The 26,874-nt window shown below is 37.9% G+C and overlaps 1 protein-coding gene across 1 annotated transcript; it reads left to right on the top strand.

The window, feature by feature from the left end:
* Nucleotides 1-832: 832 nt before the first annotated feature.
* Nucleotides 833-25,736, top strand: LOC134206744 (uncharacterized). The gene is made up of 4 exons (XM_062682473.1): nucleotides 833-1,082; nucleotides 1,540-2,186; nucleotides 2,506-2,707; nucleotides 25,402-25,736. The coding sequence occupies exons 1-4, from the start codon at nucleotides 833-835 to the stop codon at nucleotides 25,734-25,736; spliced, it is 1,434 nt and encodes a 477-aa protein (XP_062538457.1).
* Nucleotides 25,737-26,874: the final 1,138 nt, after the last annotated feature.

Genomic DNA, 26,874 nt, shown 5'->3' with positions numbered 1-26,874 from the left:
TGTTGAGAAACAACCAAATCCTTTATTGCAAAGGATTGGGCAACGAAGTTATGTGGAATTATTTAGAAAACTAATGAAAATAATTTAAACTTGCATATTCTGAAATAAGCTGTTCTTAATTTAGCTCTTCATTTTATTCTTCATTAATTAGTTTTTAATTAAATTATACGGGAATTTCGAAATCGTTACTTGATTTAAAACTGAAAAGCTACAACTTTAATACTTCTGTGTAATTACTTTTTTGAACGTAACAATGAGTAATGGAAATATTGAACCGCAAAATTGGTTATTTCTTCAGAAGCTTCACTATGTCCAGTTTTGCAAATTTCAAACCTGAGCGACAAAGCTAACCTAATGTTCTTCAATTTCGCAGGCAGGACGAAATATAACTTGAAAAGACATATTTGTCTGGTACATAAAAACGTTGCCAAAAGGTTCAACTTACCACGTGTCCATCGTAAGCCGTGCGGAAAGCGAAGAAGGAATTCGTGTTTCGAAGTTGATGGGAACAATCCGGTGGCGACATCTACCTTAAAACCAAAACGGTTATCTAAACGGAAAATCACTATACAAATGGATTTAGTAGAGCTAAAGACAGCATGTGTCGAAATGATGTCATTTGACGGAGTTCCGTTCAGATTTTTTGAAGGATCCGGTTTTCAACGTTTAACAAAGGGAATCCAGCATAAACTTAACCAAGCTGTTAATCGAAAATCTGCCGTTAAATGGGTAAACGAAGCTGCGAACGTTATCCGTTATCAGTGTCCTCTGCATTGCCGCTCAAGCAATCGATGCCGGTAAAATTAAAGTGTGGTGTTTAGGAATGATCGAGATGTCTGGACGGCATACGGCCTTGAATATAGTGGATGAAATCAAATTGATTCTTGATGCTTATCACTTGGATTTAACTCAAGTGTACTCAATATCTAGCGACAATGGTAGCAACATGTTGAACGCAGCGGAAATTTTAACTCAGGAGCAGCAAGCCGAACTGATTGATCAGTTTATAGAACATAACGGGGGAGGCTTTTACGATGTGGCTAGCGGGTTGACTCAAATGGAAAAATATGACGAGGAGCTCGGTGAGACATGTTTCCTGTATTTTTTTAATAATAAAAAAGCGATATATTAGACATTAATAACATGTTTTAACACGTTTCCCGTCAAGTTGCTCATTTCACTTGTCTTTTCAAAACATGGCATGAGTTTTTCAGAAAAAAACATTAAACTCTACGGAACCGATAAAACAATAGACACTTTTACGAGACGTTCAAATTCAGCTGATTTTGCTGGCAACTGACAATTTTTCTATGAAAATGACAGTTTCGCGTTTGAATGGTTATAAAGCAATCATTATGAAGATTAGTCTCGGCAATGCCACCTGAAAAGGTCTATGTTTGTTTACAATATAATATAGTCAATATCGCAAAGTCCTGAATTAGCGAAGAACTAACTGTTAGGGTGCGGTCGAACGATCACTGTAAAATATTGTATTGTTTTATTTCTTTCGCTTAGCTATAATGTATTATATTTCAACAGGTAAAATTGACACCATCCGTGAAGAACAAATGGTTGAGCATCTTGCTCCGGGCTCAACTATTGAAGTTATGAGATGCGGTGCGCATACTGTGAATTTAGTCATCAAAGATTCAATCAAACAAATGAATTGTGAAACAAATCTAAGAGAAATTCGTAAGGTAGTGAAACGTTCGAAAGCTATAGTTTTTCGGCCAATATTCCAAATTCACAATGCTCCGGTGCCGGTACTGGATTGTGATACTCGTTGGGGAACCACACCTATTATGGTTGACTCGTTCCTGCAATTGGTACTTCTTGAAAAACAAATACAAACTGTTGATCCAAAATACAACATCGAGAAATCTTTGATTAGATTTGCCGAGGAATTCTGTAAAGCATTCAAACCGATGGTCACGCTTCTGAAAAACTTACAAAAAGGACAACTAACAGTAGGTGATTTGTATCGATATTATTGGATAGAAGCTCGCATCGCGCTGCAAAAACTAAGGCACACGAATAGTTTTGCGTCAGCTCTTATAGAAAATTTATCCAAACGGAAGGACAAATTGTTCGAAAACAAAACATTCCTTGCCGGGCTTTTTATGGATCCACGGTTTAACTTCAAGGACACGCCTTATCTAACTAGTGAGCAGAAAAACATAGCAATCGTAAGTATATATTATGTTTGCTCCTGTGAGATTGATTGTTTGTATCGTATCCCCTATTCCTGTCCTCAGGGTTAATAACTCGACCGCAGTCCAACCAAATGGCTTGTTTGTTTACATCACTCTCCAGTCTAGTATCTACAGATACTAACCATGTTTTAAAAACCAAGCAATTCGGTTGTAATGCGCTAGAGTAATAACCATTGCGGACAGGAATGGGGGGAACTGCCAAAATGATACGTTACCCTATTTATGTTAAAGTTTTTTTAATCTACAAACAGCTCTCACATGTTTGTCCATTTTTTCTTTATTTTTTATCCAGGACCATTTACTCAATACGTATAAAGTCATTACTATGAGAAAGATTGAAATGGAAAGAAAAAATGATAGTCAACCAACGAGTGCGCCTATACATTCAACTCTTTCCGAATCGGATTTACTGGTTGAGGAAGACTGTAGAGCAACATCGAGTCAACCAGTACGGTCAGGTATCAATGAAGACGATCTGATAATCAAATTGCATGGTTTGTGTTCAAGCGACCGACTTTTGATGGATACCGATGTGCTCGAGCATTGGTATTATTATTATTATTATTTATTCAGACTAAGGCCGAAGTGGCCTGTGCGGTATATAAGAGTCTCCTCCATTCGGCTCGGTCCATGGCTACACGTCGCCAACCACGCAGTCTACGGAGGGTCCGCAAGTCATCTTCCACCTGATCGATCCACCTTGCCCGCTGCGCACCTCGCTTTCTTGTGCCCGTCGGATCGTTGTCGAGAACCATTTTCACCGGGTTACTGTCCGACATTCTGGCTAAGTGCCCGGCCCATCGCAGTCGTCCGATTTTCGCGGTGTGAACGATGGATGGTTCTCCCAACAGCTGATGCAATTCGTGGTTCATTCGCCTCCTCCACGTACCGTCCGCCATCTGCACCCCACCATAGATGGTACGCAGCACTTTCCTTTCGAAAACTCCAAGTGCGCGTTGGTCCTCCACGAGCATCGTCCAGGTCTCGTGTCCGTAGAGGACTACCGCACAGTGATTCCACTCCATACAAAAGTTGGCAAAAACCTCCAACAGGTTCCTAAATGACCCTTTTTTGATTTATTTACATAACTTTGGGTCCAATAAACTTTGCTGGATCATTTGTTAGGTCCTGGCATGTTTTTAGGAGTGGAGAAAAAGAGGGGAGGGTACGTACACCTGTGTTTGGAATACTAGCAGCGGAGGGCGATTTTCATACAAAATGGTCAACTTTGACAAGCTGTAACTTTGTTCCCCGATGACCGATTAAGCTGAAATTTTGGCAGTGAACTACAAATATGTGGAAATTGTTATATACTACGTTTGAATATGTTTGACCCACTAGTCAAAAAATTACACTCTAGTTAAAATTGTTCAAATTAACAGTAGTTTTCATAAGAAAATTATTAAAAGCTTTTTAGTGGAATATCTGCACTATTCAGGGGACAAGCTACTACTATTTTATTTAATTCCACCACTTGTTTGTAACTTTTCAGATATGTATTTTGACCTCAACAGTAAGGCCGTCTTCAGTGTCTCGTACTAACTCGTCTTATGGCAGTTAGCAGTTTTTATTTTTGATATGCTGACCAATTCAAATGACTCATTCCACAATTATTATTACTATATGCACTTAGTGTCTCTACATGCAAGTTGATAGCATTTCAATCAATTGTTTTCCAGATATTTCCAAAACAATACTTCTATTATTTTGATTGATTTGATTTTTTAGTGGTTCAAAATATTTGATGTTCAGTTTAGTTTAGCTATTAGGTATACTGTCGTTATACGCATACAGCCAACATGAGACAGCCAACATGAGATAAATATGCGTATGACGGCAATATAGATAAAGGGTATAAAGCATAAGATAATGATTTTTAGAATTAGATAACTTATGGATGTTTACTATGAATAAATAAAAAAATATATATGTTTGGCTATATTTTTCGTCCATGATTCATCCTCCCTCTTATTTCCCACATTTCTTAATACTTCTTTTTTTTACCTTTTTCTCATTTATCTAAGTTATCACTTTTCATCACTTTCTTCTTTCCGAACGGAATTTCCAAAATAAATTCGGAGGGAATTTCCGACATTCTTAAATTTCTGCAAGAATTTCTTTGGACATTCCTCCAAGATTTTTTTTCCAGGCATTAAATAGGTCGTATGTGCAAAAGAGAGTCTCTCTTTGGATCTATTCTCTTTTGATTATTACGAAACTATACAAAAGTTTACTTCGAATTTCTTGGCAGATATCCAAAGACAATAGCTTTGTCTATCATGCTGAAGTGGAAATGTAGAAAAACATGCAAAACTAGCCGATATATTAGCGAAAGAGAGCGTAATCAAAGAGAATCTCTCTTTTGCACATACGACCTATTCACAAAGCAATCTAGATTTCTTCAGAAAATCCTCAAGAAATTACTTAGAAGATATATTCATAAATTACTTTGGATATTCTTCTAGATATTCTTTTCAAAATTCAAAAAAGGAATTATAATAAATTCACAATTTTTTTAAAGAATTTCTTCAGAAATACTTTTAGAAAATCCTTCGGAATTCCTTCAGGAATACTTACGGAAATTTAATTAAAAATACTTTCGGAATTTTTTTAGAAGAAATCCTACCAAATTTTCTTTGGAAATACTGCTGGAATTGCTTTAGCAAAAGTTTCTCTTCCAAAAGTTTCTCTAGAAAGCCCTTCGGAAAATCTAAGAAGAAATTCCTTGAATTTCCTCAAAATTTCCCGGAAGCAACTTCATCAAGGAAGTCTTTCGAAAGTTCTTTTCCGGCCATTCGTCCGGATTTCTTTAGCAACTTTTCCAAAAAATCTTTTAGACATTCGGCGATTCCTTCTGGATAATCTTTTAATCATTCATTCGGGAATCTCTTCAGAAAATCATTAAGAAACTCTTCCAGAAATCTTTTGGTTATTTCATGAGGAAATTCCTTCGAAAATTTCTTTACAAATTTTATTCAAAATTCCTGCTGGAAATCCTTTGGGATTTCTGTCAGTAACTTCTCCGAAAATTTCTTTAGGATTTCCTATCTCATTTTTAATTAATTTTCCAGAAACAAATTTTCAACTAAATTTTCCGGAGTAATCCTAAGTAATTCATCGGAAATTCGTCCAGTGACTCATTACAAAATTCCTCAAAGAATTTCTTCGAAAATCCTTCGCAAGAAACTCCACCTAAGATTTTTTTTGAAAATCTCCCGAATTTTCTTTCAGAAGGTCTTTTAGCAATACTTTCAGAAATTCCTCCAGGTCTTCTTCTTATTGGCATGACATCCCTCACTGAAACATTGTTGCCTCGCAGCTTAATGTTCATTGAGTACTTCTAAAGTTATTAGGTTTTGTAAGCCAAATGCTCAGATGAAGCTCAAAAGACTTTAACGATTAGCGACCATCTCAATTACAGGTGCAGTGAGCAGTACACCATCAAGTGCACTAAATGCTTTACTGTACATGCTTCCACTGCATCAAATTGTACAATTAGAAGCTGAAAAGAGTGCTTCAAGGAACAAAAGATCCAAAAACCTCTTAGGGGTGACCTTAAGGGTCATCTTAGCATTCTAAAAAACTTCAGTATAAACTCCCTAGTACTAAACAATGAAGACTGAATGGAGAAAAAGTACAATTTCAATCGACTGCTCAAAGTAATTGATCCTGGGCGCAATACATGGTTAAATGGAGGACCGAAACTTCGCTCAGGATCAATTACGTTTTATACAGGCGGTTCAAAACTGAACAACCAAGTGGGAGCAGGAGTTACTGGCCCTGAGATAGACATATCGATTCCCATGGGAAGTTGGCCATCCCTATCCCCAGCGGAAGTTCACGCAATTCTAGAGTGTTCTGTAATATTTTTGCGTAGAAATTACAGACCCTCACATATATGCATAATATGTCCGACAGCCAAGCAGTTTTGAATGCTCTAAAGTCGGCAACATGCACTTCAAAACAAGTTTGGGAATGCATTCAGTCCCTCCAAAAACTCCAAGCGGATCTCTCCACTTTAGATGTCGCAGAGCGAAGCGCACGAATTTTCTCTGGTTAGCTTCGATGCGCTGAGCTTCGTTTTGGTAATACGGAACCCAGACAACTGACGAGTACTCCAAGATTGGGCGAACGGTTGCACAAAACAGTGATTTCAGACAGTACACATCCTGGAATTTCTTGGCAAAGCGAAACAGGAAGCCTAGTTGTGAAGATGCCTTCGAAACGATATATGCTTATAATGGAAAGTATGTAGTGAGAATTACATAAAGTGTAAAGCGAGAAGTGAGGAATGAGACATTTTCACATCTCATAATTGGAAGTGAGAAGTGAAGTGACAAGTGAGAAGTGAAAAATGAAATGTGAAGAGTGAGAAGTGCGAAGTGAGGAGGGAAAAAGAAGAATTGAAAATTATGATATTTTTCCTTATTATTCTTATTCCTTATTCCTTCTACCTCTTTCTCTGTTTCTTATTCCTTCTTCTACTTTTTCATCCTTCCTTTTTTCTTTCTCCATCTTTCTTTTTTCTTTTTCCAACTTCGTTTTTTCCTTCTTCTTTTTTTTATCTTCCTTCTTCGTTAATCCTTCTTCTTTTTTCTTTCTTCCTTCATTTTTCCCCTTTTTTTTCCTTCTTTCTTTTTTCATTTTCCTACCGCTTCTTTGTTAATGGAAGAAAAATTTGTATCTTTGAATAACTCGAACAGCTGGTACAATTTAGACCTGTTGCGTCTCAAACGCAAAAGAGATAAATTGTACAAGAGATTTTTGCGAAGACGTAGTCATAATAATTGGAATAGGTACAAGATCGCGCGGAACACATATTCACAATCGTTGAAAACAACACGTTGTGAATATATTCAGAGGAAAATTGATCAGCATCAGAATAACAGCAGGGAGTTATGGAAAATTTTAAAATCTTTGTTAAAACCCAATTGTTCCAAGCCGCGGTCCATAACTTTCAATGGCACAATAGAACAGTCGGAACAAACAATTGCTTGTAATTTCAATAGATATTTCATCGATAGTGTTTTATCAATCAATCAATCTATTGATTTGGTTGATGAACCCGATGAAATTAAACAGCCGGTTAATAGTAGATGTAGGTTCGAGTGTTTTTCGCCCAATTACAATTGATGAACTTAAAAACATATGCTTTTCATTAGGTAAAACGGCTGGAGTTGATAACGTTAACGCTAGAGTTCTACAAGATTGTTTTCATGTCATTGGACACAAACTGCTGGACCTCATAAATGAATCACTGAGAACCGGGCACGTGCCGCAGGTATGGAAGGAATCTCTTGTGATTCCTATTCAAAAAGTTGCTGGAACGATTAAAGCCGAAGAGTTTCGTCCCATCAACATGTTGCACACATTAGAAAAAATATTAGAACTTGTTGTCAAAGGCCAGTTAGTTACATATTTGAATAGTAATAACTTGCTAATACAAGAACAATCGGGATATCGAGAAGGACATTCTTGTGAAACCGTTATTGTTGGAAAAAATAAAGCGCTTTGGAATTTCGGGTTCTGCATATGAATGGTTTAGAAGCTATTTGTCTGACAGAACTCAAAAGACTGCTTTTAATGATTGTGTTTCAAATCCTATGGAAAATAATCTTGGTGTTCCACAAGGAAGTGTATTAGGGCCCGTTTTATTTATTATGTATATTAATGACATGGGACGGGTTTTACGATTTTGTAATATAAATCTATTCGCGGATGACACCGTATTATTCATTGCAGCTAGAACTATCGAAGATGCAGTTTCACGCTTGAATACAGATTTGCGTTCTTTAAGTAGATGGTTGAAGTACAAACAGTTGAAATTGAATGTAAGCAAAACTAAATACATGGTAATTTCGCGAAATCGAGTCATTGGTAATGTTTCCGTTCAAATTGATGATGAAGCACTTGATCGCGTTCGGGAAATTAAATATCTTGGCGTGATTATTGATGATAAATTGAAATTTGATTCTCATATCAACAATGTCATCAAGAAAATAGCCAAGAAGTATGGAATTTTATGTCGATTAAAAAACGAATTAACTGTTGCGAGTAAAATACAGTTGTACAAGTCAATCATCTCTCCTCACTTGGACTTTTGTGCTTCCATTTTATTTCTAGCTAATGAAACACAAATATCGAGGTTACAGCGTTTGCAGAATAAAGTAATGCGTTTGATTTTAAGATGCAATAGATTCACTTCCTCCTCCTTTTTGTTGGACGCTTTACAATGGTTATCAGTGAAGCAGAGAATTGTTTATTTGACTATGGTGTTCATTTTAAAATAATAAATAGATTGCTGCCACGATATTTGTGTAATCGAATTGAAAGAGGAAGTGACATTCATGGATATAATACTAGAAACGCGGAAGAAATAAGAACACCTTATTTTTTGCATGGTGCTTCACAAAATTCATTGTTTTATAAAGGAATAAATGTTTTCAATTCGATGCCTGCACATCAAGCGAGCAAGTACACTATCACAGTTCAAGAGACTTTGCATTTCACACGTGAAAGCTGTTTTGTAAACAGCTATTTATTTAAGTTTTATTATTGACTAATTGTGTATCTTGACGAAGTTTGTGATAACGGATATTTTTGTTTGGACGAATGTAAATGATTTGTTATTTCATTAGGGCGCTTATAGACTATATTGTTCGCCTCGATGATGATGATGGTATTTTATTTGTTGATGTGTTTTAACTTTTTATTCTTTATGTGTAGTCTACGAAAGTTTGAGAATCGCGCGCGTAATACAGGTATAAATGACTTTTGTATTTTCACTACAATTTGAAATATTTGAAACTGTTTGAAAGATACTACAGAAAAGTAGGGAGCTCTCAGATAGAACGCGATTTTCTCGAAACTTTTGGTATCTACGGAGAGGTAACACAAGTTTTGAATGTTGTCGAGCTTTGTACAGTAAATTGATTGGTACTAGCGAGAATGGTTTGAGTACGCGCTTCCTGACGAAACTTTTGGCATCATGCGAGAGGTATCACAAGTTTTGTATTTGTATCGGACTCGCTGTATCACTGATGATGCTTGCGAACATCTGCAGTAGAACTCAACGGTTCTTTTTACTTATTTATATTTTTTGCTGGAAAGCGATGATAATTTGTATTGTTGTTTATATCTGTGAAAATAATCGGATCGTTTATTGTTTTGCAAAATCTGATTAAATTGATTACAATTAAATATCTTAAAGATAAATCGTCTAGCTCAAACCTTTGTAGGGGTATGTGGCGGGACCATCATCATCATCATCATCATCTTTGTTCTTTACTTCCATCACATACTTCCTTCATATTTCTTTCTTATTTCTTCTAGCTTATTTCTTCTTCCTCTACCCTTCTTCAATTTTCCTTCCTTCACCTTTTATTTCCTTCTTTCATCTTCTTTCATATTTTTTCCTTATTTCTTAATCTTTTTACTTCTCCCTTTTGCCATTATATTACTTCCTTCTTCCTCTTTCTTCTATCTTCTTCCTCTTTCTGCTATTTTCTTCCTTCTATTTTCTTCCTTCTTCCTTCTTAATTCTCCCTTCTGTCTTCTCTTATTCTCCTTCTTCCTTCACTTCTAGACATTACGCTTCTCACTTTCCAATTATCATCTCACTTCTCACCCCTTCTGATGTTTTTCTCACTACACTCTCTTACTTCTCATTTCTAAACTATCACAACTCACGTTTCACCATTTGCGTCTCACTTTCCATATCTCTGTCTCCATTACTTACTTCAAACAAATCATTTATCACTTCTCATTACTCATTTTTCTCAACTCATGACTCACATCATGACTTCTCATGTTCTCATGTTCACTATTCACTTCTCGCTTCACTTAATAAAGAAACTAATTTCAACTATCGGTCAAACGGTATTCGGCAAAGTTACCCTTTGGGTATTCCTTGGAAAGCTATTCCGTATGTTTGAATGTTAGAATGTTTGAATAAAATTTTCTCAGAGCAATAACAGTTTTGAATTAAATTATCATATAAATTAGCACCACCAAGTTTTACATAAACATTTTCAGAAATAATTGAAATTATAAACAAATAATCGTAATTTCAGTTAAGAATGTAACATTCTGTATCACAACTTTTCAGTGCATTACATTGATATTAATGTGGACCACTTGCATTCAACCCTTAAGGGCGCTAAACTTTTTTTTTAGAAATTGTCGAAATTATTTTAACTTATTAAATAACCATTAAATTCATTCACATCACAGAAGGCTCGGCCAGATCTCTTTTATAAGGCGACAGAAACATAATAGCCTCAATTTTGTTCAGATGCATATTACCTGCCCAAACAAATTGATGAATGTACTTCTTTCAGTCGATAAGCTTACTCTTGATGGTTTTGGTGGATGACAATACTATTTTTGTGACCGTGCGACCGTCAACCGACGGACTGGAGGTCAAAATTAGCCGAAACCTTTGGGAAAAAGTAATGATAATTATGAGAATTTCTAAATTTCAGGTAAATCTTTTATTGGTGTGAGTAGTGACTAAAACTAACAAAAAACAATGTTTTCAGAGAAAAATCTAGAGAGTTTTGAAAGATTCGCCTGTTCTCCGGGCCCTCATTCCTGAGAAAACTATTGGTTTATACTTGCTCGTTGGTGTTATAAAAAGGTAAACGATTCGAAAACATAAATTTGACAAAAATTTCGTTTTCGTTTTCGTATTTTGAGCCGAAAACTTTTGAAAAAATATTCTGTCAAAAAAAAAAAATTTTTTTTGAAGTAATTCTGGAGAATGACCCGTACTGTCATCTCAAAATACATTAGGGAACGTCCACAAATTACGTAACGCTTAGAGGGGGGAGGGGGGGTTGAGTGAAGTGTTACGATCCATACACAATTTTCAGAAGCTTCATACAAAAAGTGTGACATAGGGGGAAGGGGGAGTTGAAAAAGTCCAATTTTTGCGTTACGTAATTAATGGATCTTCCCATCATGTATTTTTAAGATATTTATGCTAAAATATTACCAAATATTGATGAAATACTAAAGTGGGGCAATTTTTATTTCGCACCTTTTTTTTCGTGATTTTCTTTATCGTGTAAATGGTCAACATTAGTATCAATGTAATGCAATGGAAAGTTGTGAAACAGTTGAGCTTACACCATGAACTGAAATTACCGTCATCTGTTCATAATAACAGAAAATATAAATTAAAAACTTGGTGGTGTTTCTCTTATTTCGATCAGTGTACTCATCACAATTGAAGGTCAAGGTAATATGGGTTTTCAATTTACCCCATTGCACCAGGGTAAGTGGAAAAACTACTTCTTAAAAATCGAAACAACTTTTACAAATTTCAAGGGATTGATTGAAATAATGCATAGTAGGGTAGTTAAAAAAATCGATTTTGCTCCACAACGCCCATTCCATTGTGACTTAGATAAACATGACGTCAATTTTTTTCCAAGGACAATTCATTTATCGCTTCTCTGTTTGTCGAGCTATGCAAATTGGGAGAATAAAATAGAACCCAATTCTTCTATAGAAATATGATTTATTGGCAAGAATGATCTTATGAAGTAAATTAGACTGTATATATTTGGTACAGGTTTATCATATTAAAGCCCATTTTTCGTTATTGAAAAAGTAGCGTTTTTAATGGTGTCAGACCATTAGGCCGAAGGTCATTAGGCCGAACGGTCATTAGGCCGAATGGCCATTAGGCCGAATTAGCAAAAAGAAGCAAAAAGTAAAAATGAGAAGTTCTTTCTTCGCCTTAGCTCTTCTTCGTTCTCCCTTTTTGCATCTTCCTTCTTTTTTCTTGATTCTTCCCCTTTCCTCCTTCTTCCTTCTTCCTCCTTCCTTCATCCTTCTTCCTTCTTCCTTCTTCCATCTTCCATCTTCCATCTTCCTTTTTCCTTTTTCCTTTTTCCTTTTTCCTTCTTCCTTCTTCCTTCTTCTTTCTTCCTTCTTCCTTCCTTTTTCTTTCTTCCTTCTCTCTTCTTATTCTTTTTTCTGTCTTCTTATCCAACCCTTCTTTCTTTCTTCGTTCTTCCTTCTTTCTTCTTTCCTAACCTTTCTTTCTTCTTCCTTCTTCTTTCATCCGTTTTATTCCTTCTTTCTTTCGTCTTCCTTTTTCCTTCTTCTTTCTTCTTTCTTTTTTCTTCTTTATTCTTTCATCTTTATTCTTTCTTCCTTCTTCCTTCTTTCTACATCCTTCTTGCTTCTTCCTTCTTCCTTTTTCCTCCTTCCTCCTTCCTCCTTCCTCCTTCCTCCTTCCTTCTTCCTCCGTCCCTCATCCTTCTTCCTTCTTCTTTCCTCCTTCTTCCTTCTCCCTTCTGCCTTCTTCCTTCTTCCTTCTTCATTCTTCCTTCTGCTTTCTTCCTTTTTCTCTTCCTCTTCCTTTTTCCTTCTCCTTTTTTCCTTCTTCCTTTTTCCTTCTTCCTTCTTCCTTTTTCTTTCTTCCCTCATCCTTCTTCCTTTTTCCTTCTTCCTTCTTAATTTTTCCTTCTTCCATTCTTCCTTCTTCCATTCTTCCTTCTTTCTTTATTATTTTTCCTTCTTCCTTCTTTCTTCTTCCTTCTCCATTCTTCCTTCTTCCTTTTTCCTTTTTCTTTCTTCCTTCTTCTTTTTCTTCCTTCCATTTTCTCCATTTTTCTTCTTCCAGCTTCCTTCTTTCTTCTTCCTTCTTCCTTCTTCCTTTTTCCATCTACCTTCTTCTTCCTTCTTTCTTCCGTTTTCTTCCTTCTTTCTACCGTCTTCCTTTTTCCTTCTTTCTTCTTCCTTTTTCCTTATTGCTTCTTCTTACTTCCTTCTTCCTTTTTCTTTCCTTTTTCTCTTCCTCTTCCTTTTTCCTTCTCCTTTTTTCCTTCTTCCTTTTTCCTTCTTCCTTCTTCCTTTTTCCTTCTTCCTTCTTCCTTTTTCCTTCTTCCTTCTTCCTTTTTCTTTCTTCCCTCATCCTTCTTACTTTTCCCTTCTTCCTTCTTCCTTCTTGCTTCTTCCTTCTCAATTTTTCCTTCTTTCATTCTTCCTTCTTCCTTCTCAATTTTTCCTTCTTCCATTCTTCCTTCTTCCTTTATTATTTTTCCTTCTTCCTTCTTCATTCTTCCTTCTTCCTTTTTTCTTTTTCTTTCTTCCTTCTTCTTTTTTCTTTCTTCCATTTTCTTCCTTCTTTCTTCTTCCTTCTTCCTTCTTCCTTTTTTCCATCTACCTTCTTCTTCCTTCTTTCTTTCGTTTTCTTCCTTATTTCTACCGTCTTCCTTCTTCCTTCTTCCTTATTGCTTCTTCCTTTTTCTTTCTTACTTCTTCCGTTCTACTTCTTACTCACTTTGCACCACTCACGTCTCACTCCCCACTTCTTATTCGGCCTAATGACCATTCGGCCTAATGACCGTTCGGCCTAATGACCTTCGGCCTAATGACCCAGCATCGTTTGTAACACGTTGCAAAACTCGATTTTTTCAGCTATTGTAGTATTTATCCAACTCGGCAAGCCTCGTTGGATAAACATACAACTCGTGCTGAAAAAATCATCTTCTTGCAACTAGTTGCACAAACTAATATTTTTAACACGTTTTATAGAATAAATGCTTGTTTGTATATTCCTATGAAAAACTTATTCAGGCACATCACGCAGAACCTGTTTACATTCACCTTATTGAAGTATTGGTGGCCAAACCTTACTTGTTGTTCACATTCTAATTAAAGTGATTGTATCGAGATCGGTTTAACATAACTGCTCGAAAACAGGCTAATTTTCACTACATACCCCACTACATACCCACACATACACAAATACACATTTACAAACACGGGTATGTGCCAAAAATACACGATCAGACCGATGCAACTACTCGAGCTGAGTCGAATTGTATTTGAGTTTGTATACCACAACACTTCTAACGGAAAATAGGTTTTGGTGTCAAATGAGAACCTTTCAGTAAAACTTAGTTATAGAAACGGCTGAACATCGAATCCAACGACCGAGCGCAGATTTGCGCAAGTCGGCAATGTGATATCCTAAAACTAGGCAAAAAATGCTACAAAATGATATAGTGAACGACCATTTTAGCCCTTTCCTTCCTAGTTAAAAATCAAATTGAATTTTATTATTAATTTCCATACATTTTCTATGGGACAAGAAAAAACACGTCAAAACAGCTCAACTTAGAAAGATCCTGGTAATCTCATTTTTCATCCAATATTTTTGAAATTTTTTCTGATGATTCTCGAAGTATTATAGAACTCGGGAAATATGAAATAATTGTGATACCAGAAAAAAATATTTTTTGGGTTTTTGCCATCGCGAAATCACTGTGTACCGGTCTAATGAGCGTTTTGTAGATTGTCAGTTTGGTACGGCGGCGAACTCTATTCGATCGGAGCGTCTTGCAGAGTCCAAAGTACGTACGATTTCCAGCCACTATGCGTCTCCGAATTTCTCTGCTGGTGTCATTTTCGGCAGTCACCAGTGAGCCCAAGTACACAAATTCTTCTACCACCTCGAGCATTGGTATAAATATGAATTTTCTGAACCAATTTTATACGAGTTATCGAAAATTGCGTTGTCCGCAGCGCCGACATCAGTTTCAGTTGAAAGAGCGTTCTCCGGATTGGTTCACCAACTGACTGCGTTTAGATCTAAACTCACACCAAGTAACATTGACAAAACCATGTTTACTCACGCGTGAGTACTCACAGCTCGTGAGTAACTCACGCGCGAGTACTCACGAATAAAATGAGTAATGAGTGAGGATTTTTTACTCATATGAGTGAGTTTCTCAACACTGGCGGTCTGGTTGAAGCGTTTGACGTTTCCAGGCTCCGAGATATTCAGCATCTCCAATTCTGTTGTGTCAATTGTCCAATGAATGCATAGCGAATGAGGCCTTCTGTCAACTCCTAGTACATCCGCAATCGCCTGTTCTACGTGTTTAACCGATGAGCTACCATCCAAGAATACATACGTATTCGCTGCTCCATTTTTTCCGTAAAGTGATACAGGTAAAACTTTTGAATGGATGGCAACAGTAGCATCGGTAGTCCCCGCATGCTACATTTGTGCTCTCCGGGAGATTGTAATTCTAATTCGCCCAGTCGTAAAGCTGGAGCAACAGCCTGGCAGATTTTGAACGGCGGCCCGCCGATACAAAAATGTTATACAGCTAAATGGTATTTTAGCCGAGAGTATGATCAATTCCAGGCCTCTGACGCACAACACAAGAAGCATTGACGGCCAATCATTTCTTGTTGGGTAGTTCTAGTGATTGAGTAAACAACAACCAGTAGAGCCGACGCAAGCTACAGAATGTCTGCGCAATAACTGGAATGGTATCAGACCAATTGACAGAATGGCGTTTGGCCGAACGGGTCGTTTGGCCGAATAATTAAATAAAAAAATACCTCAGTTTACGAGTGGTCATTCTTCCTTCTTTCTTCTTCTTTCTTCCTTCCTTCTTCCTTCCTCCTATACTTCCTTCTTCCTTCCTTCTTCCTTCTTCCTTCCTTCTTCCTTCTTCCTTCTTCCTTCTTCCTTCTTCGTTCCTTCTTCCTTCCTCCTATACTTCCCTCTTCCTTTTTCCTACTTTCTTCTTTCTTCTATCTTCTTTCTTCTTTCTTCTTTCTTCTTTCTTCTTTCTTCTTTCTTCTTTCTTCTTTCTTCTTTCTTCTTTCTTCTTTCTTCTTTCTTCTTTCTTCTTTATTCTTTCTTTTTTCTCCTTTCTTCCACCTTCCTTTCCATTCTTCTTCCTTTCCCTTCTTCTACCTTTTCCGTCTTCTTCAGAGATTCAGAGATAATCTTGCTTCGTATTGATTGCGACTTGCTATTTCACTTATCACTTCTTACTTATCACATCTATTCTCTTCTAATCAATAACTTAACATTACTCATTTCTCATTTGTTACTTCTCACTTCACTGGAATCGTATCAGGTTTTGGACGAAATGGGTACGCGAGAACTTGCACCCAACCGGTAATTGTGATTTGCACCCAACCGCGGTGATTCTTAGATTTTCTGTATAAGAACCTACCAAAACATGTATATGAAATAGATTCTAAATTCTTATACGAATATTTCACGAGACTTTACAATTTTGAAACCTTCTCTTACAATATTTTTTCGTAAGCATACATTTTTTGTATAAGAATCTAACATTTTCGCATATGCTTAGTTCTTATACAGGTTTTGGTAGGTTCTTATACAGAATTGTTAGAAAATCTAACAGTCGCTGGTTTGGTGTGCCCACAATTACTTAGCGCACCAAATGGTTTCGAGATACCAAACCAATCGAAGTTGGAGACTTGCTCATCATAGCTAATGAGCAATAGAGAAATGCGTGGGTTCGATGCCAAATCATTAAAGTCATCAAAGGAAAGCATGGGGTTGCGAGACTAGCACAAACAGGCAAAGTGGTTGGAATATGCCTACTGGGTATATCGACTAGCTGAATTTCAGTTTCTCTACCGCTAGATCTTTTTCTACCAAGCTACCTGTACTTCGAAAGGTTGATCTCTTTGCTACACTTGTGCAACAGACGTTTGCTACACTACAGACGTTTGCTACACTTGTGCAACACATTGCACCCCAAGCGCGAAAATGAGGTCATTAGCATCTATAATGTCGTCCAGCTCTTTACACTGGAGAGCTACTTCGGAGCTCATCGTGACTCCATTTCCAAACCCTCGCCGAGGACCTCCTAGGACAGCTTTTATATCTTTTTTATCTTCTTAGTTTTCTTTGTTTTAATTATCGTTTTAGTAGGTTATTTAGAAACAACCCGAAAAATCGGAGTAAAAAGGTAAAATGAATTCCAACAATACTCAAAAGAATAATAAATTTGATTTTTATTCTACCATATAACCTCCATATAACAACGATGTAAAACAAAATGCGACGTTCAGTACCCTCAACTCATGCAATAGTAACACACCAGCTTGATTTTATGTTTGCCAAACTCATTGAAAATCAATGCACTTTAACAGGCAATGTTCAAACATCGACAATTTCGCCGCCCATCCAGACCGATCTGAACATCGCTCTTGCTCATCCTTTTCGACGCTCTGTTCAAATATTCCAAATCACGTTGCAGAAAAACGGCGTTCCAGTGGCTCGTCGAATCAGGTGCCTAAACCTTCGTTCATCCCACACTCTCGTTGAATCTCTTCACAAGAGCAGCACCAGAGAAAAAAAAACTATCATCGATAGTGCACAGCCCCATTATATCTTTGTTTCAAAAGCGCCAAAAGTTCAAATATTGACAGTGGAGTAGTGAAACTATGTTACAGTGAACTTCTACCGTACTTGACCCAGATCATCTTTTACCCAACATTGCTGCGACTGGGTACAGCAGCGGTTGGTGGGGGAGTCAACTGCCACCTAGCAGCATTCTGCTTGCTATGCTGATGATGACGCGGTGCCTCTTTTTAACCCGTTTCGCTTTCAAATCACGCTTCAATCCATGCTGAAAATTTGACTCCACAACTGAACGGGGGTATATCCTGGCCATTCGGAGATGTGCGGTCGCTACCGATATACCTATAAGTGAACGGATTTCTGTGAAAGACGTAAAGTTAGGTGAACTGATTACGGAGAATTTTTGAAGATTGGGTTTTACGCTTCTTTCGAATAGTACATAGTTATGTATTGATATTAAATATTAAATATGTACTGTTTGTGTACGAATGGCATTCGACAGGGATGTTAGTCCCATCGTTTGCTTTTAACTTTTCAATTTTCATTATTTTTTTCCCAATTGGATGTAGGGTTAAAAAAATATTGTTCATGTTTTCTATATTATGCATTTTTTCATTATTTTTTGTAGTTCTCTAGAGAAGAGAATTAGATTATTACCAGCTGGTAATTAATTCATCCTAATTTAAGGTCCTCCTATTTTCTCTTGACTGTCATCCACCTACACCATAAATAGGGTTCCCACACCTGGACTATACTTAATCGTTCACATCAACACATGGGCAGGATCTACGGCATTAATTTTTATCGAAATAAAGGCGAGACGAAATATTTATCACTTCATAAACTGCCAAACGTGCCGACTGAGATTAAATGTAGAAGTGGTAAACAGGCACCACTCATTCGCCGGTGTTTCAGATCTTTCTCAATAGCCCTACATTCCAACTGAAACATGCCCTGCATTTCAACTTGGTGTTCTAATAACAGTTATCAATTGAAAGCTCTTTTCAGCCTGCAACTGCGTGATGTGTATCTTGTGCGGCAAAAGAAAAAAGCATCGTAGACTGGACTGAATCAAAATCGCCATCTCCTAATTTTACGACTTTGTTCGCAAGTCTTACTAACGTACATTATAATACGATATACTTTATGCCCTGGGAAATCCAGGGTATTTATTAAACCTTATCGAGACTCTAACCCAGGGCCCTCCTTAGCCGTGCGGTAAGACGCGCGGCTACAAAGCAAGTCCATGCTGAGGGTGGCTGGGTTCGATTCCCGGTGCCGGTCTAGGCAATTTTCGGATTGGAAATTGTCTCGACTTCCCTGGGCATAAAAGTATCATCGTGTTGATATACGAATGCAAAAATGGTAACTTGGCTTAGAAACCTCGCAGTTAATAACTGTGGAAGTGCTTAATGAACACTAAGCTGCGAGGCGGCTCGGTCCCCCAGTGTGGGGATGTAATGCCAATAAGAAGAAGAAGAAGAGACTCTAACCCGGGCACCTTCAGCATGTTCCTCTTAGACCTGTGCGCCGATTTACTTTGAGCCGGCGGCGGCGTGAACGCAATTTTCAGATGGCGGCGGCCGCTTAGCCGGCGCCACGCCGCGGTTGCTCTCGGCGGCGGCGGCGGCGGCTCGGATCGGCGCGGTTCAAAATTATCGTTCAAACATTTCGTCGGTGGGTGACGAAAAATACCTTCGTTAAATATTTGCTTTTTTCGTGTCTTAATCTTGAATTTTCTTCATGAACTCTTCAAAAGTTCATCCAGGAGGGTGTATAACTCCTGGTTAGAACACTAGCAAAAACTTGAATTATGGCTCCCTTAACCTGGCGGCTGCAGAGCAAGGCCATGCATGGTACGGTGTAGGTTTTTTTTTGTACTTCCCTATGCCTGAGTATAATAGTATTAGTTTTATGACACAGGCATACATAAATGGTAAATCTGCTTAAAGACCTTTCAATTAATAACTGTGGAAGTGCTCAATAAACACTAAGCCGCGATACGGCAATTTTCAAATGGAAAAAAATCGCTTCAGACGAGAGTGCTACAACAGGATATCCGTGAGAATCCTACAGTAATTTTCTGGAACTTTTTCAGGTGTTTCTTATCCAGGAAATCAAAGCCACGTATTATTCATTCCTCAGAACTTCTGGATAAGGGAATTCCTAAAACTCCTAGAAACATACGAGAATATCAAATTTCTGAAGGAGAAATTCCTCTTAATTTCTGGAGAAGGGATTTTTAAAAATTCAAGCGAAAGGGATTGTCATTATCAAGATGAATACATCACTAGGTGTTCCAATCTGCCAAATTCATGATTCAGCCGTCATTCCCAAAAATTAAAGAATGAAAATTCCGGACAACTTCTGTAGAAGGAATTCTTGTAGTTTCTGAAGGAGAAATTCTCCAAACTTTCTAAAGCAGGAATATACCATAATTATTGTTACCAGAGAATTCAAGAAAAAGAAACACTTGGGTTGAGATGAAAAGGCAGGCTGCAGTCCTTTATTTTTTTGTGGAATAATTCCCCATAACTCCTAATGTGGTAAGTCCTTAGAGCTCCTGAGGAAGAATTTTTGGATATGGAAGTACCAAGAAGATATGAAAATCAGTTCCCCAGAATTCATGGAGAAGGAATTTTCTACATCTTCATAACTACTTTATAACAAGGTACATCTTCATAACTACTGGGAAGGAATTCTCCATAATTTCTAAGGAACGAAAAAACATATATTCTTGTAATATGAGTTTCCCAGAATTCCTGCAGAAGGCGTTTCGCAGATTCCCTGGGGGTGGAAATAGAGGAAGTTCCCAAAATTCTCAAAGGGGTAATTCCTCAAAATTCTTTGAGAGGTAATTCTTCAGAAGTAGTTCCTCAAAATTCCTGTAGCAAGAGTCGCTGATGGCGTACTTTCCAGAATTCCGAGAGAAGATTTTTTTCAGAAAGAGTTTCCTTAAAATGATACCAGGAGGATTTTCTGGTTTGGTACCAGTTATGTAAAAAAGTTTTTGCTAATATGTCTAGCTCTTTTATGTGAAATGGTTCACCGTATCGCACCATCTGATGGCACATTACATCAAAATATTTGCAATCAGTAATAAAATCAGATCTCTTTATAAAACAACTGGTGATTCAGTAGCGTAGCAAGAAAATTTTGTTGTGGGATAGGGGGACTTCTGTATTGAGTTCGATCAAACAACTAAGAGTGATGATTCTGCTCGACATTGTGACCTCTGTCATTCAAATACAATGACTCACAATCTTTTCGTTTCCTAAGCTTCATTCGAGCAAATAAAATAATAAACACAACGTAACGTTCTCCAATTTTCACGAATTATTAGAAAGGACTCGTCCCTACGGACCTAGAATAAAAATGGATATTCCTTTAATATTTATTGCATCCCAGTTCATATAAGAATTCCCAGGAGTATATTTCTTGGCCTCCTTGAGAGCTGCTATCTTTTATAAATCGTTTAAACTGATTGTGTTCCATAGAGTTGCAACTCCATGGATTGGATGAGCGTTCAACGATTTTTCCATTTCAGATCATCCAATAATTCCCTGGAGCTTAGGCCTTAAGGTCTGCACGTGTATCGTAACGGCTGTTATCTGTTTTTCAAAATCGACAATGTGTGTAATTTAAAGAAACGTGTCTCCGTAAAGTGTTATACACGCCTGAGCCTACCAAATAAACGAACTTGAAAAAAATGTGTGTAATTTATAAAACCAAATTGGATATGCCCTCAAAAGGTATATTATTCCAGGTCCTCTGAGATTTTCCTTGAATACGCGCTTTTTTTTTCAAATATGGTTTATGCTCTATGTATGTATGTATGTCAGTGATGCTCAGCATTTTGGGCGTTTTTTCCCTTAATTTGCTTGTCACACAATAAAAATGTGCTTTCATCTCACAGGTTAGTACTTGGGGGTAATTAAACGGGTATTGGTGTTTAATAGTAAAAAAAAGTAAAATTAGTAAAATTCGTCAAAGTTAAATTACAGTGCGGCCCGCGTGCCGCACCTTTGTTTTGCTCTGATCGTTTCGTACGGAGAGAATTTAACACCAATATCCGTTTAATAACTCAGCAGATAGATATATTTGAAAGCTTTTGATCCAGTTGTAATTTTTATGTTCAAAGCAAATTTTTATTGTGTGAGAAGCAAATTAAGGAAAAAATATAAATATAAATCGGCCTGAAGAATTGAACTGATTTTGGTTCAAAATCGGGCAAATGTGGAGAACAGCATTTTTTGTATTTATGTTTTAATTTTCAAAAAATGTTAGAAGCGTAAAAATGGATTCTTTGGGAAAGTTGATCTTAAATAAATTAAAGAAACAACGATTAAAAAATTTTGACGGGAAAGGACCATTCAAATGAAATTTATTTTAAATGATTACTATAGAATGATTACTTATAAGAACATGTTCCATATCCAAAAAGAGCTGATAGATTTTTTCTTACGTGTATTGACTTTTAGGCAAGTATTCCAATTCTTGGACCTCTTGAACTCCTTGGAATGAAACATGCATTCAATTTATACCCAATTTGATTAAAATTATTACTAAGAGCATGTTCCATTTCTAAAAGGAACTAATCAATCTTTCGTTATAGTCCTTCAGGCCTATACTTCAGGGAATTCTTGGGTTACCTGGAATGAAACATATGTTGAAGGTATGTCTAATTTGATTCATGAATCGATAGGAATATTGACCATTTACAGCTAGAAGCATGTACCATACTGAAGGCCGAAATATATTAGCTCAAGACAAAATTTTCTAACAAAGATTCTAACGACGATTTGACGAATCTGATAGCTCTCCCACGCAAACCAACACCACCAATAGGTAGGTTAAGGTTTCCGCTACCTGTTGATGGTGTTGGTTTGCGTGGGAGAGCTATCAGATTCGTCAAATCGTCGTTTGAATCTTTGTTGACAAAAGCAGATAAGTCGTTTTGAAAATTTTGTCTTGAGTTTATGCGTGAAAGCCTAAACTACAGGAATTCTTGAAAGACCTGAAACACTTGGCGATAACATCTCCACCACACAAAAGTACAACTAGTAGACGTAGTGGTTTCTTGCCCCGACATAAAAAAAAACAATTTGAGTCTTTGGATTGCTTTGATAATATATGTATCATATTTAGAGAATCCAAAGATCTTTGAATTAAGTGAAAAACAAGTAAAATGAACAAAAATTCGTTTTTCATAATATATGTTTAACGTTCTCCCAATAAGTGACAAAAACAGAGGTTTAATGGACATGTTTTTTCAGCGGCGCAGCCGAAAATTTTCAAAAATAAGGGTTTGAACAGAATTTTTCTCCTAACAAATTGAGAGAGGTATGTGAACCCCCAGCCCAAATTATTTCATCGGCGCGCCTTAAATTTACCGGCGGCGCGGTCAAAAAAATTGCAGCGGCGCGCCGGTCAAAAATGGTGGCGGCGGCGGCGCTCAAAAATCGTCGGCGGCCGCGGCGCGGCGCGGCGGCGCACAGCTCTAGTTCCTCTTTGTCCTACTATTTTATTACAGAGCTGCGAAAGGTCCCCCGGAAATAGTTATTTAATTTTTCTAAAATCTAGCCACCTTGTCCCTGGCTACTACCTTGCAATCCAGTTCAAGTTCTAGTTTTTCCCAGGATGAAGTAATTGGCATCAAACGTGGGTTGATGACTTGTGGCGAAGGACGCGCGAGCATACATGAAAATCGATTACGACTGACCGCATACAAAGAACGAGCAGCCCCACACAGATCCTGAAGCTGCTGATGCAGTAACGATGAAAAAGCGAACACCGGTGCATGGAAAATTCTAACACAATTTTCTGCTCTAGATTTTCTCAACCTGTCAGATGCGATAAAGCTCTTTGGAATTCACACAGCAGAGGCAACGGATACCTTCCCAAAAAAAGAGGGACGAATGCGAAACAAACCGGGAGCGGGAGAGCCGCAGCGCCTGAGAATCGATGAAGCGTGCAGCAGTTGAACGACATGATCGACGAACGTCGGCGGCGCTTGTGGCATAATCTGGGAATATCAAAGAGAATCAGCAGCAGCTCAGCAACTATAGCCAATGCAGCTTCGGCTAGATCCATGGCACACGACCCGAATGGAAGCCGAAGCCGGTTTACGCGTGCCACGATCTCACCCACACCATCGTAGACATAGAGCATTGCTTACTACGCCGCCAACGACGATGATGATGATGATAATGATGGTAGAGAGAGTAAAAAAGTTATTACCAACCATCAATTGGATCCCTTCCATCGCCAGGGAGAATAAACGATGACTAAAGAAAGTGAGCGCAAAAGGAAGAAACATCAAAAACAAACTGCTGTACGTATACCAACACAAGTTCGCAGCCAGTTTCTTCACAAGTGTTCCCGTGTCTCAGTTTGCTGGTGGAAAATTCATGCAATGAACACCTTTCGACAAGCCGAATGTGGAGAGAAAACCGGTTCGAATGTCGTATCCTACTGGCGACGATGACAACAACGACGGTGTGCCAAATTTCAGTTAAGTGCTTCAGCGATATCGAATTTGCATAATGTAACGGAAATTCCTTGACTTTAATTTTTTCCACAGCCATTCAAAAAATGTTTTTATTTCGTTGTGACATTTCGCATATATGCTAAATTGACAATCGATATCCGTGGATAATTTTGATGGAGGTCAAGTTTATACAATTGCTGGTTCCATTATCTGCTTCAACTTTTCTAAAAGTGACCAGCCATGAATTTGTTTCGGCACAGGAATGGGAAAAAACACTGAAGCCGATGGATGGAACCAGAAGATTTTGTGCTTTCGGCAGGTGTTTATGCTCAAACAAAATACGTACGTATGCCATCATTTACAGTGTTGCGGAAATCATACTCAAATAACAATCATCGAGTTCACATGCATGGTAACACTCGTTTGTGATTTTTCAGGAAAACATCACGACATTTGCCATGAAATCATTTCACTTCATGCTTCGTTGGATTGAAAGCGGAGAAAAGTATAGCTGAGAGAAAAGCAGGGCTGAATTGGTCTTAGCGGATTCTGAACGAACGGCTATCAATGCTATAAGTAGTGTTTTTCGGATCTGCAAGTTTCAAAGTGGCTTTTTCTGACCCTGACCCAAAATATGTTTTAAAGGATTAAGAGTTATGGTCTTTCAGAAGTATATTCCAAAAATAATAGCATTATAATAAACTTAAAAATGATTAGAAAACGTTAGCGTCCAACTAGCGGCACTAACGGCTAACGAGGTGGGATCTGAAGACGTTGTCGATCAATGGGCAATGGTTTCATACAACGTAGAGTCCAAGAGTGGAATAAATTCTAACGTGCTTCAGTTGTGCTAATCATTAGGGACCAACATTTAGCTTTAGAATTGATGGACAATTGATCTCAAGTTAATATTTTTATCGAGGGACAGTATTTCAATTACTCAAGAGTTTATGGAGTCGGAGGAGTTTGTCCTTTTTCTATGATACATATAAACAACAAATAATTTGTTTTTTTGAAGATATCGTACATGAATAAAGTTGGTTGAAAACTGTACTGTAACTGTACTGTACCCTTACGTAATAACTGTACGGTCCCGAGCGGTTATGATGAATACTCAGCCCGAGGCAACAAACGATCTACGATAAACCAATTTGTTATGTTGGAGAAACGGAAGCATGGACGAGATATCAATTCACGCACTCGTAACATATCCGAAGGTATGGATGTACTAGATCCAGGGGTTGTCTTTTCTGATCAATTCAATATTTGGTTGTATTGTTACGAAAATACTTTTCGAAGCTTACAGTAAGGGCTCAGTGATGTCAGTGAGATTTGGGGGCCCGGCCTTCTGTGGGTGGAACCCCAATACGAAACCATCTACCATCCAGGAGAATTGGAGCCATACTGGACGTACCCTTCCAGTATTTATGGACCCTAGGTACGAACATGGAGACCTCATGGTGCTGCGCTTTCAAGGAATCGAGGAGAAACTCCTCCCTTCGGCACTCTTCACGATTAAGAAGTTCATCGTTTTATAGATGGTAAAATCAACTTGGCCTTCCCTGAAGGTGGAGGTAGGACCTACGCGGTCAAGGTGAGGATTCAAAGCCATTTTGGTAAGCTGCTTAAGATGGAGAAGCTAGAGGACGGCTCAACGGTTCGAGCCACCTCCCACCCTGTTTATAATCAAGTCAAGTTCATCATGTACTGCCGGGATGTTATCGGCTACAGTACAGAGGAATTACGTCAGGAGCTGGAAGAACAAGGCGTTGAAGCGGTACACCATACTTCAAAGAAGGTTGTCGAAGAGAACCCAACGCTTCCCACATTTTCGTTCTTCAATGAACAATCGTTTAAGTATAATTATGGGTAAATTTTCGCTGAAGACCAGAGACTCACGTCATTGATGGTCAGTAGCAGACAGGATCTGTAATGGAAACTGATCTGTAAATAGATATGGAGTTGACTCAGGTCAATGATGATCATATAAGACCCCGAAAATTGAAAGTTATGATACAGAGACGACTTGTTTGGCCTACGAAAATTTGATTGGTTATTGTCATCTCCATTTCAATGCCAATACAATTTTCGTAATTTTAGTGGGGAATGATGTAACAAGTAGGGACACGGCAGGTATTTCCGTCCATCGTCATAGGGGCTAAAACCAACGAAAGCAACGTACATTTGATAGAACTCCACTATAGCAGACCGTTTCTCCTAAGCTTATGATTTGGTACGCATGAGTTTTACAAAAAAGCGTCTCTTTTATTGGTTTTCGAGACTATGACGAACAGACGAAAATACCTGCCGTGTCCCTACGTTTTTTTAATGCTTCCTTTCACTGCAAATATTTATTGGTTTTCGTTATTTCACGTGTCTGCATGTTCATTCGTTTTTTTCATTTCAACTTTAAACTTTGTCCACCGCACTAGATCACATCCTTCACAAAGTTGCAACTGGCAAACGATTGCGTAAATGAGTCCCCAACTCAGTTACACGCGCCAGTTAAATTTTTGTCGAGCAGGGTCATATGCAAATCTGCGATTTCTATTAGCGGACATCGACCTGGCGAGGTATCCATTCAGGATGCAATGACCTTTCCCGTTCGGCTTGGCCCACTCCTTCCGAACATGGGAATAGAGTTTAATTTGGGAATTAAACGACCGCTAGAAAGAGAGGTCATCAGGCCATCTAATGTTTCAGAGTACTTTTCTAACAATGTGACATTCGCGAAATTTGACTTCGTCCAATTTCGCGACCTCGAAACCGAAAGTCTGGAAATTTGCCAGTATCTGAGGACATTCTTAGGCTTTGATCGTCCACTTCGTCTCGAATTGTGGAAGAGGCAAGAGTGTCGCGTCGGGGTGTGCTTAATTAGGTGCTTAATACCATGTGAAATTCTTGAGTAGATTTGCTAATTAAACTTTCCCTTTCCCAAGTTAATCGTTCCGTATAGACAAAACGGGCTTAATAGTAGGCGGCAAGTGTGTGTTGTTTCTTTGTAAAAGAGG

Source organism: Armigeres subalbatus, chromosome 1 (genome assembly GCF_024139115.2).
Source record: "Armigeres subalbatus isolate Guangzhou_Male chromosome 1, GZ_Asu_2, whole genome shotgun sequence".
NCBI classification, from domain to species: domain Eukaryota; kingdom Metazoa; phylum Arthropoda; class Insecta; order Diptera; family Culicidae; genus Armigeres; species Armigeres subalbatus.
This window is presented reverse-complemented; position numbering and strand designations above follow the sequence as displayed.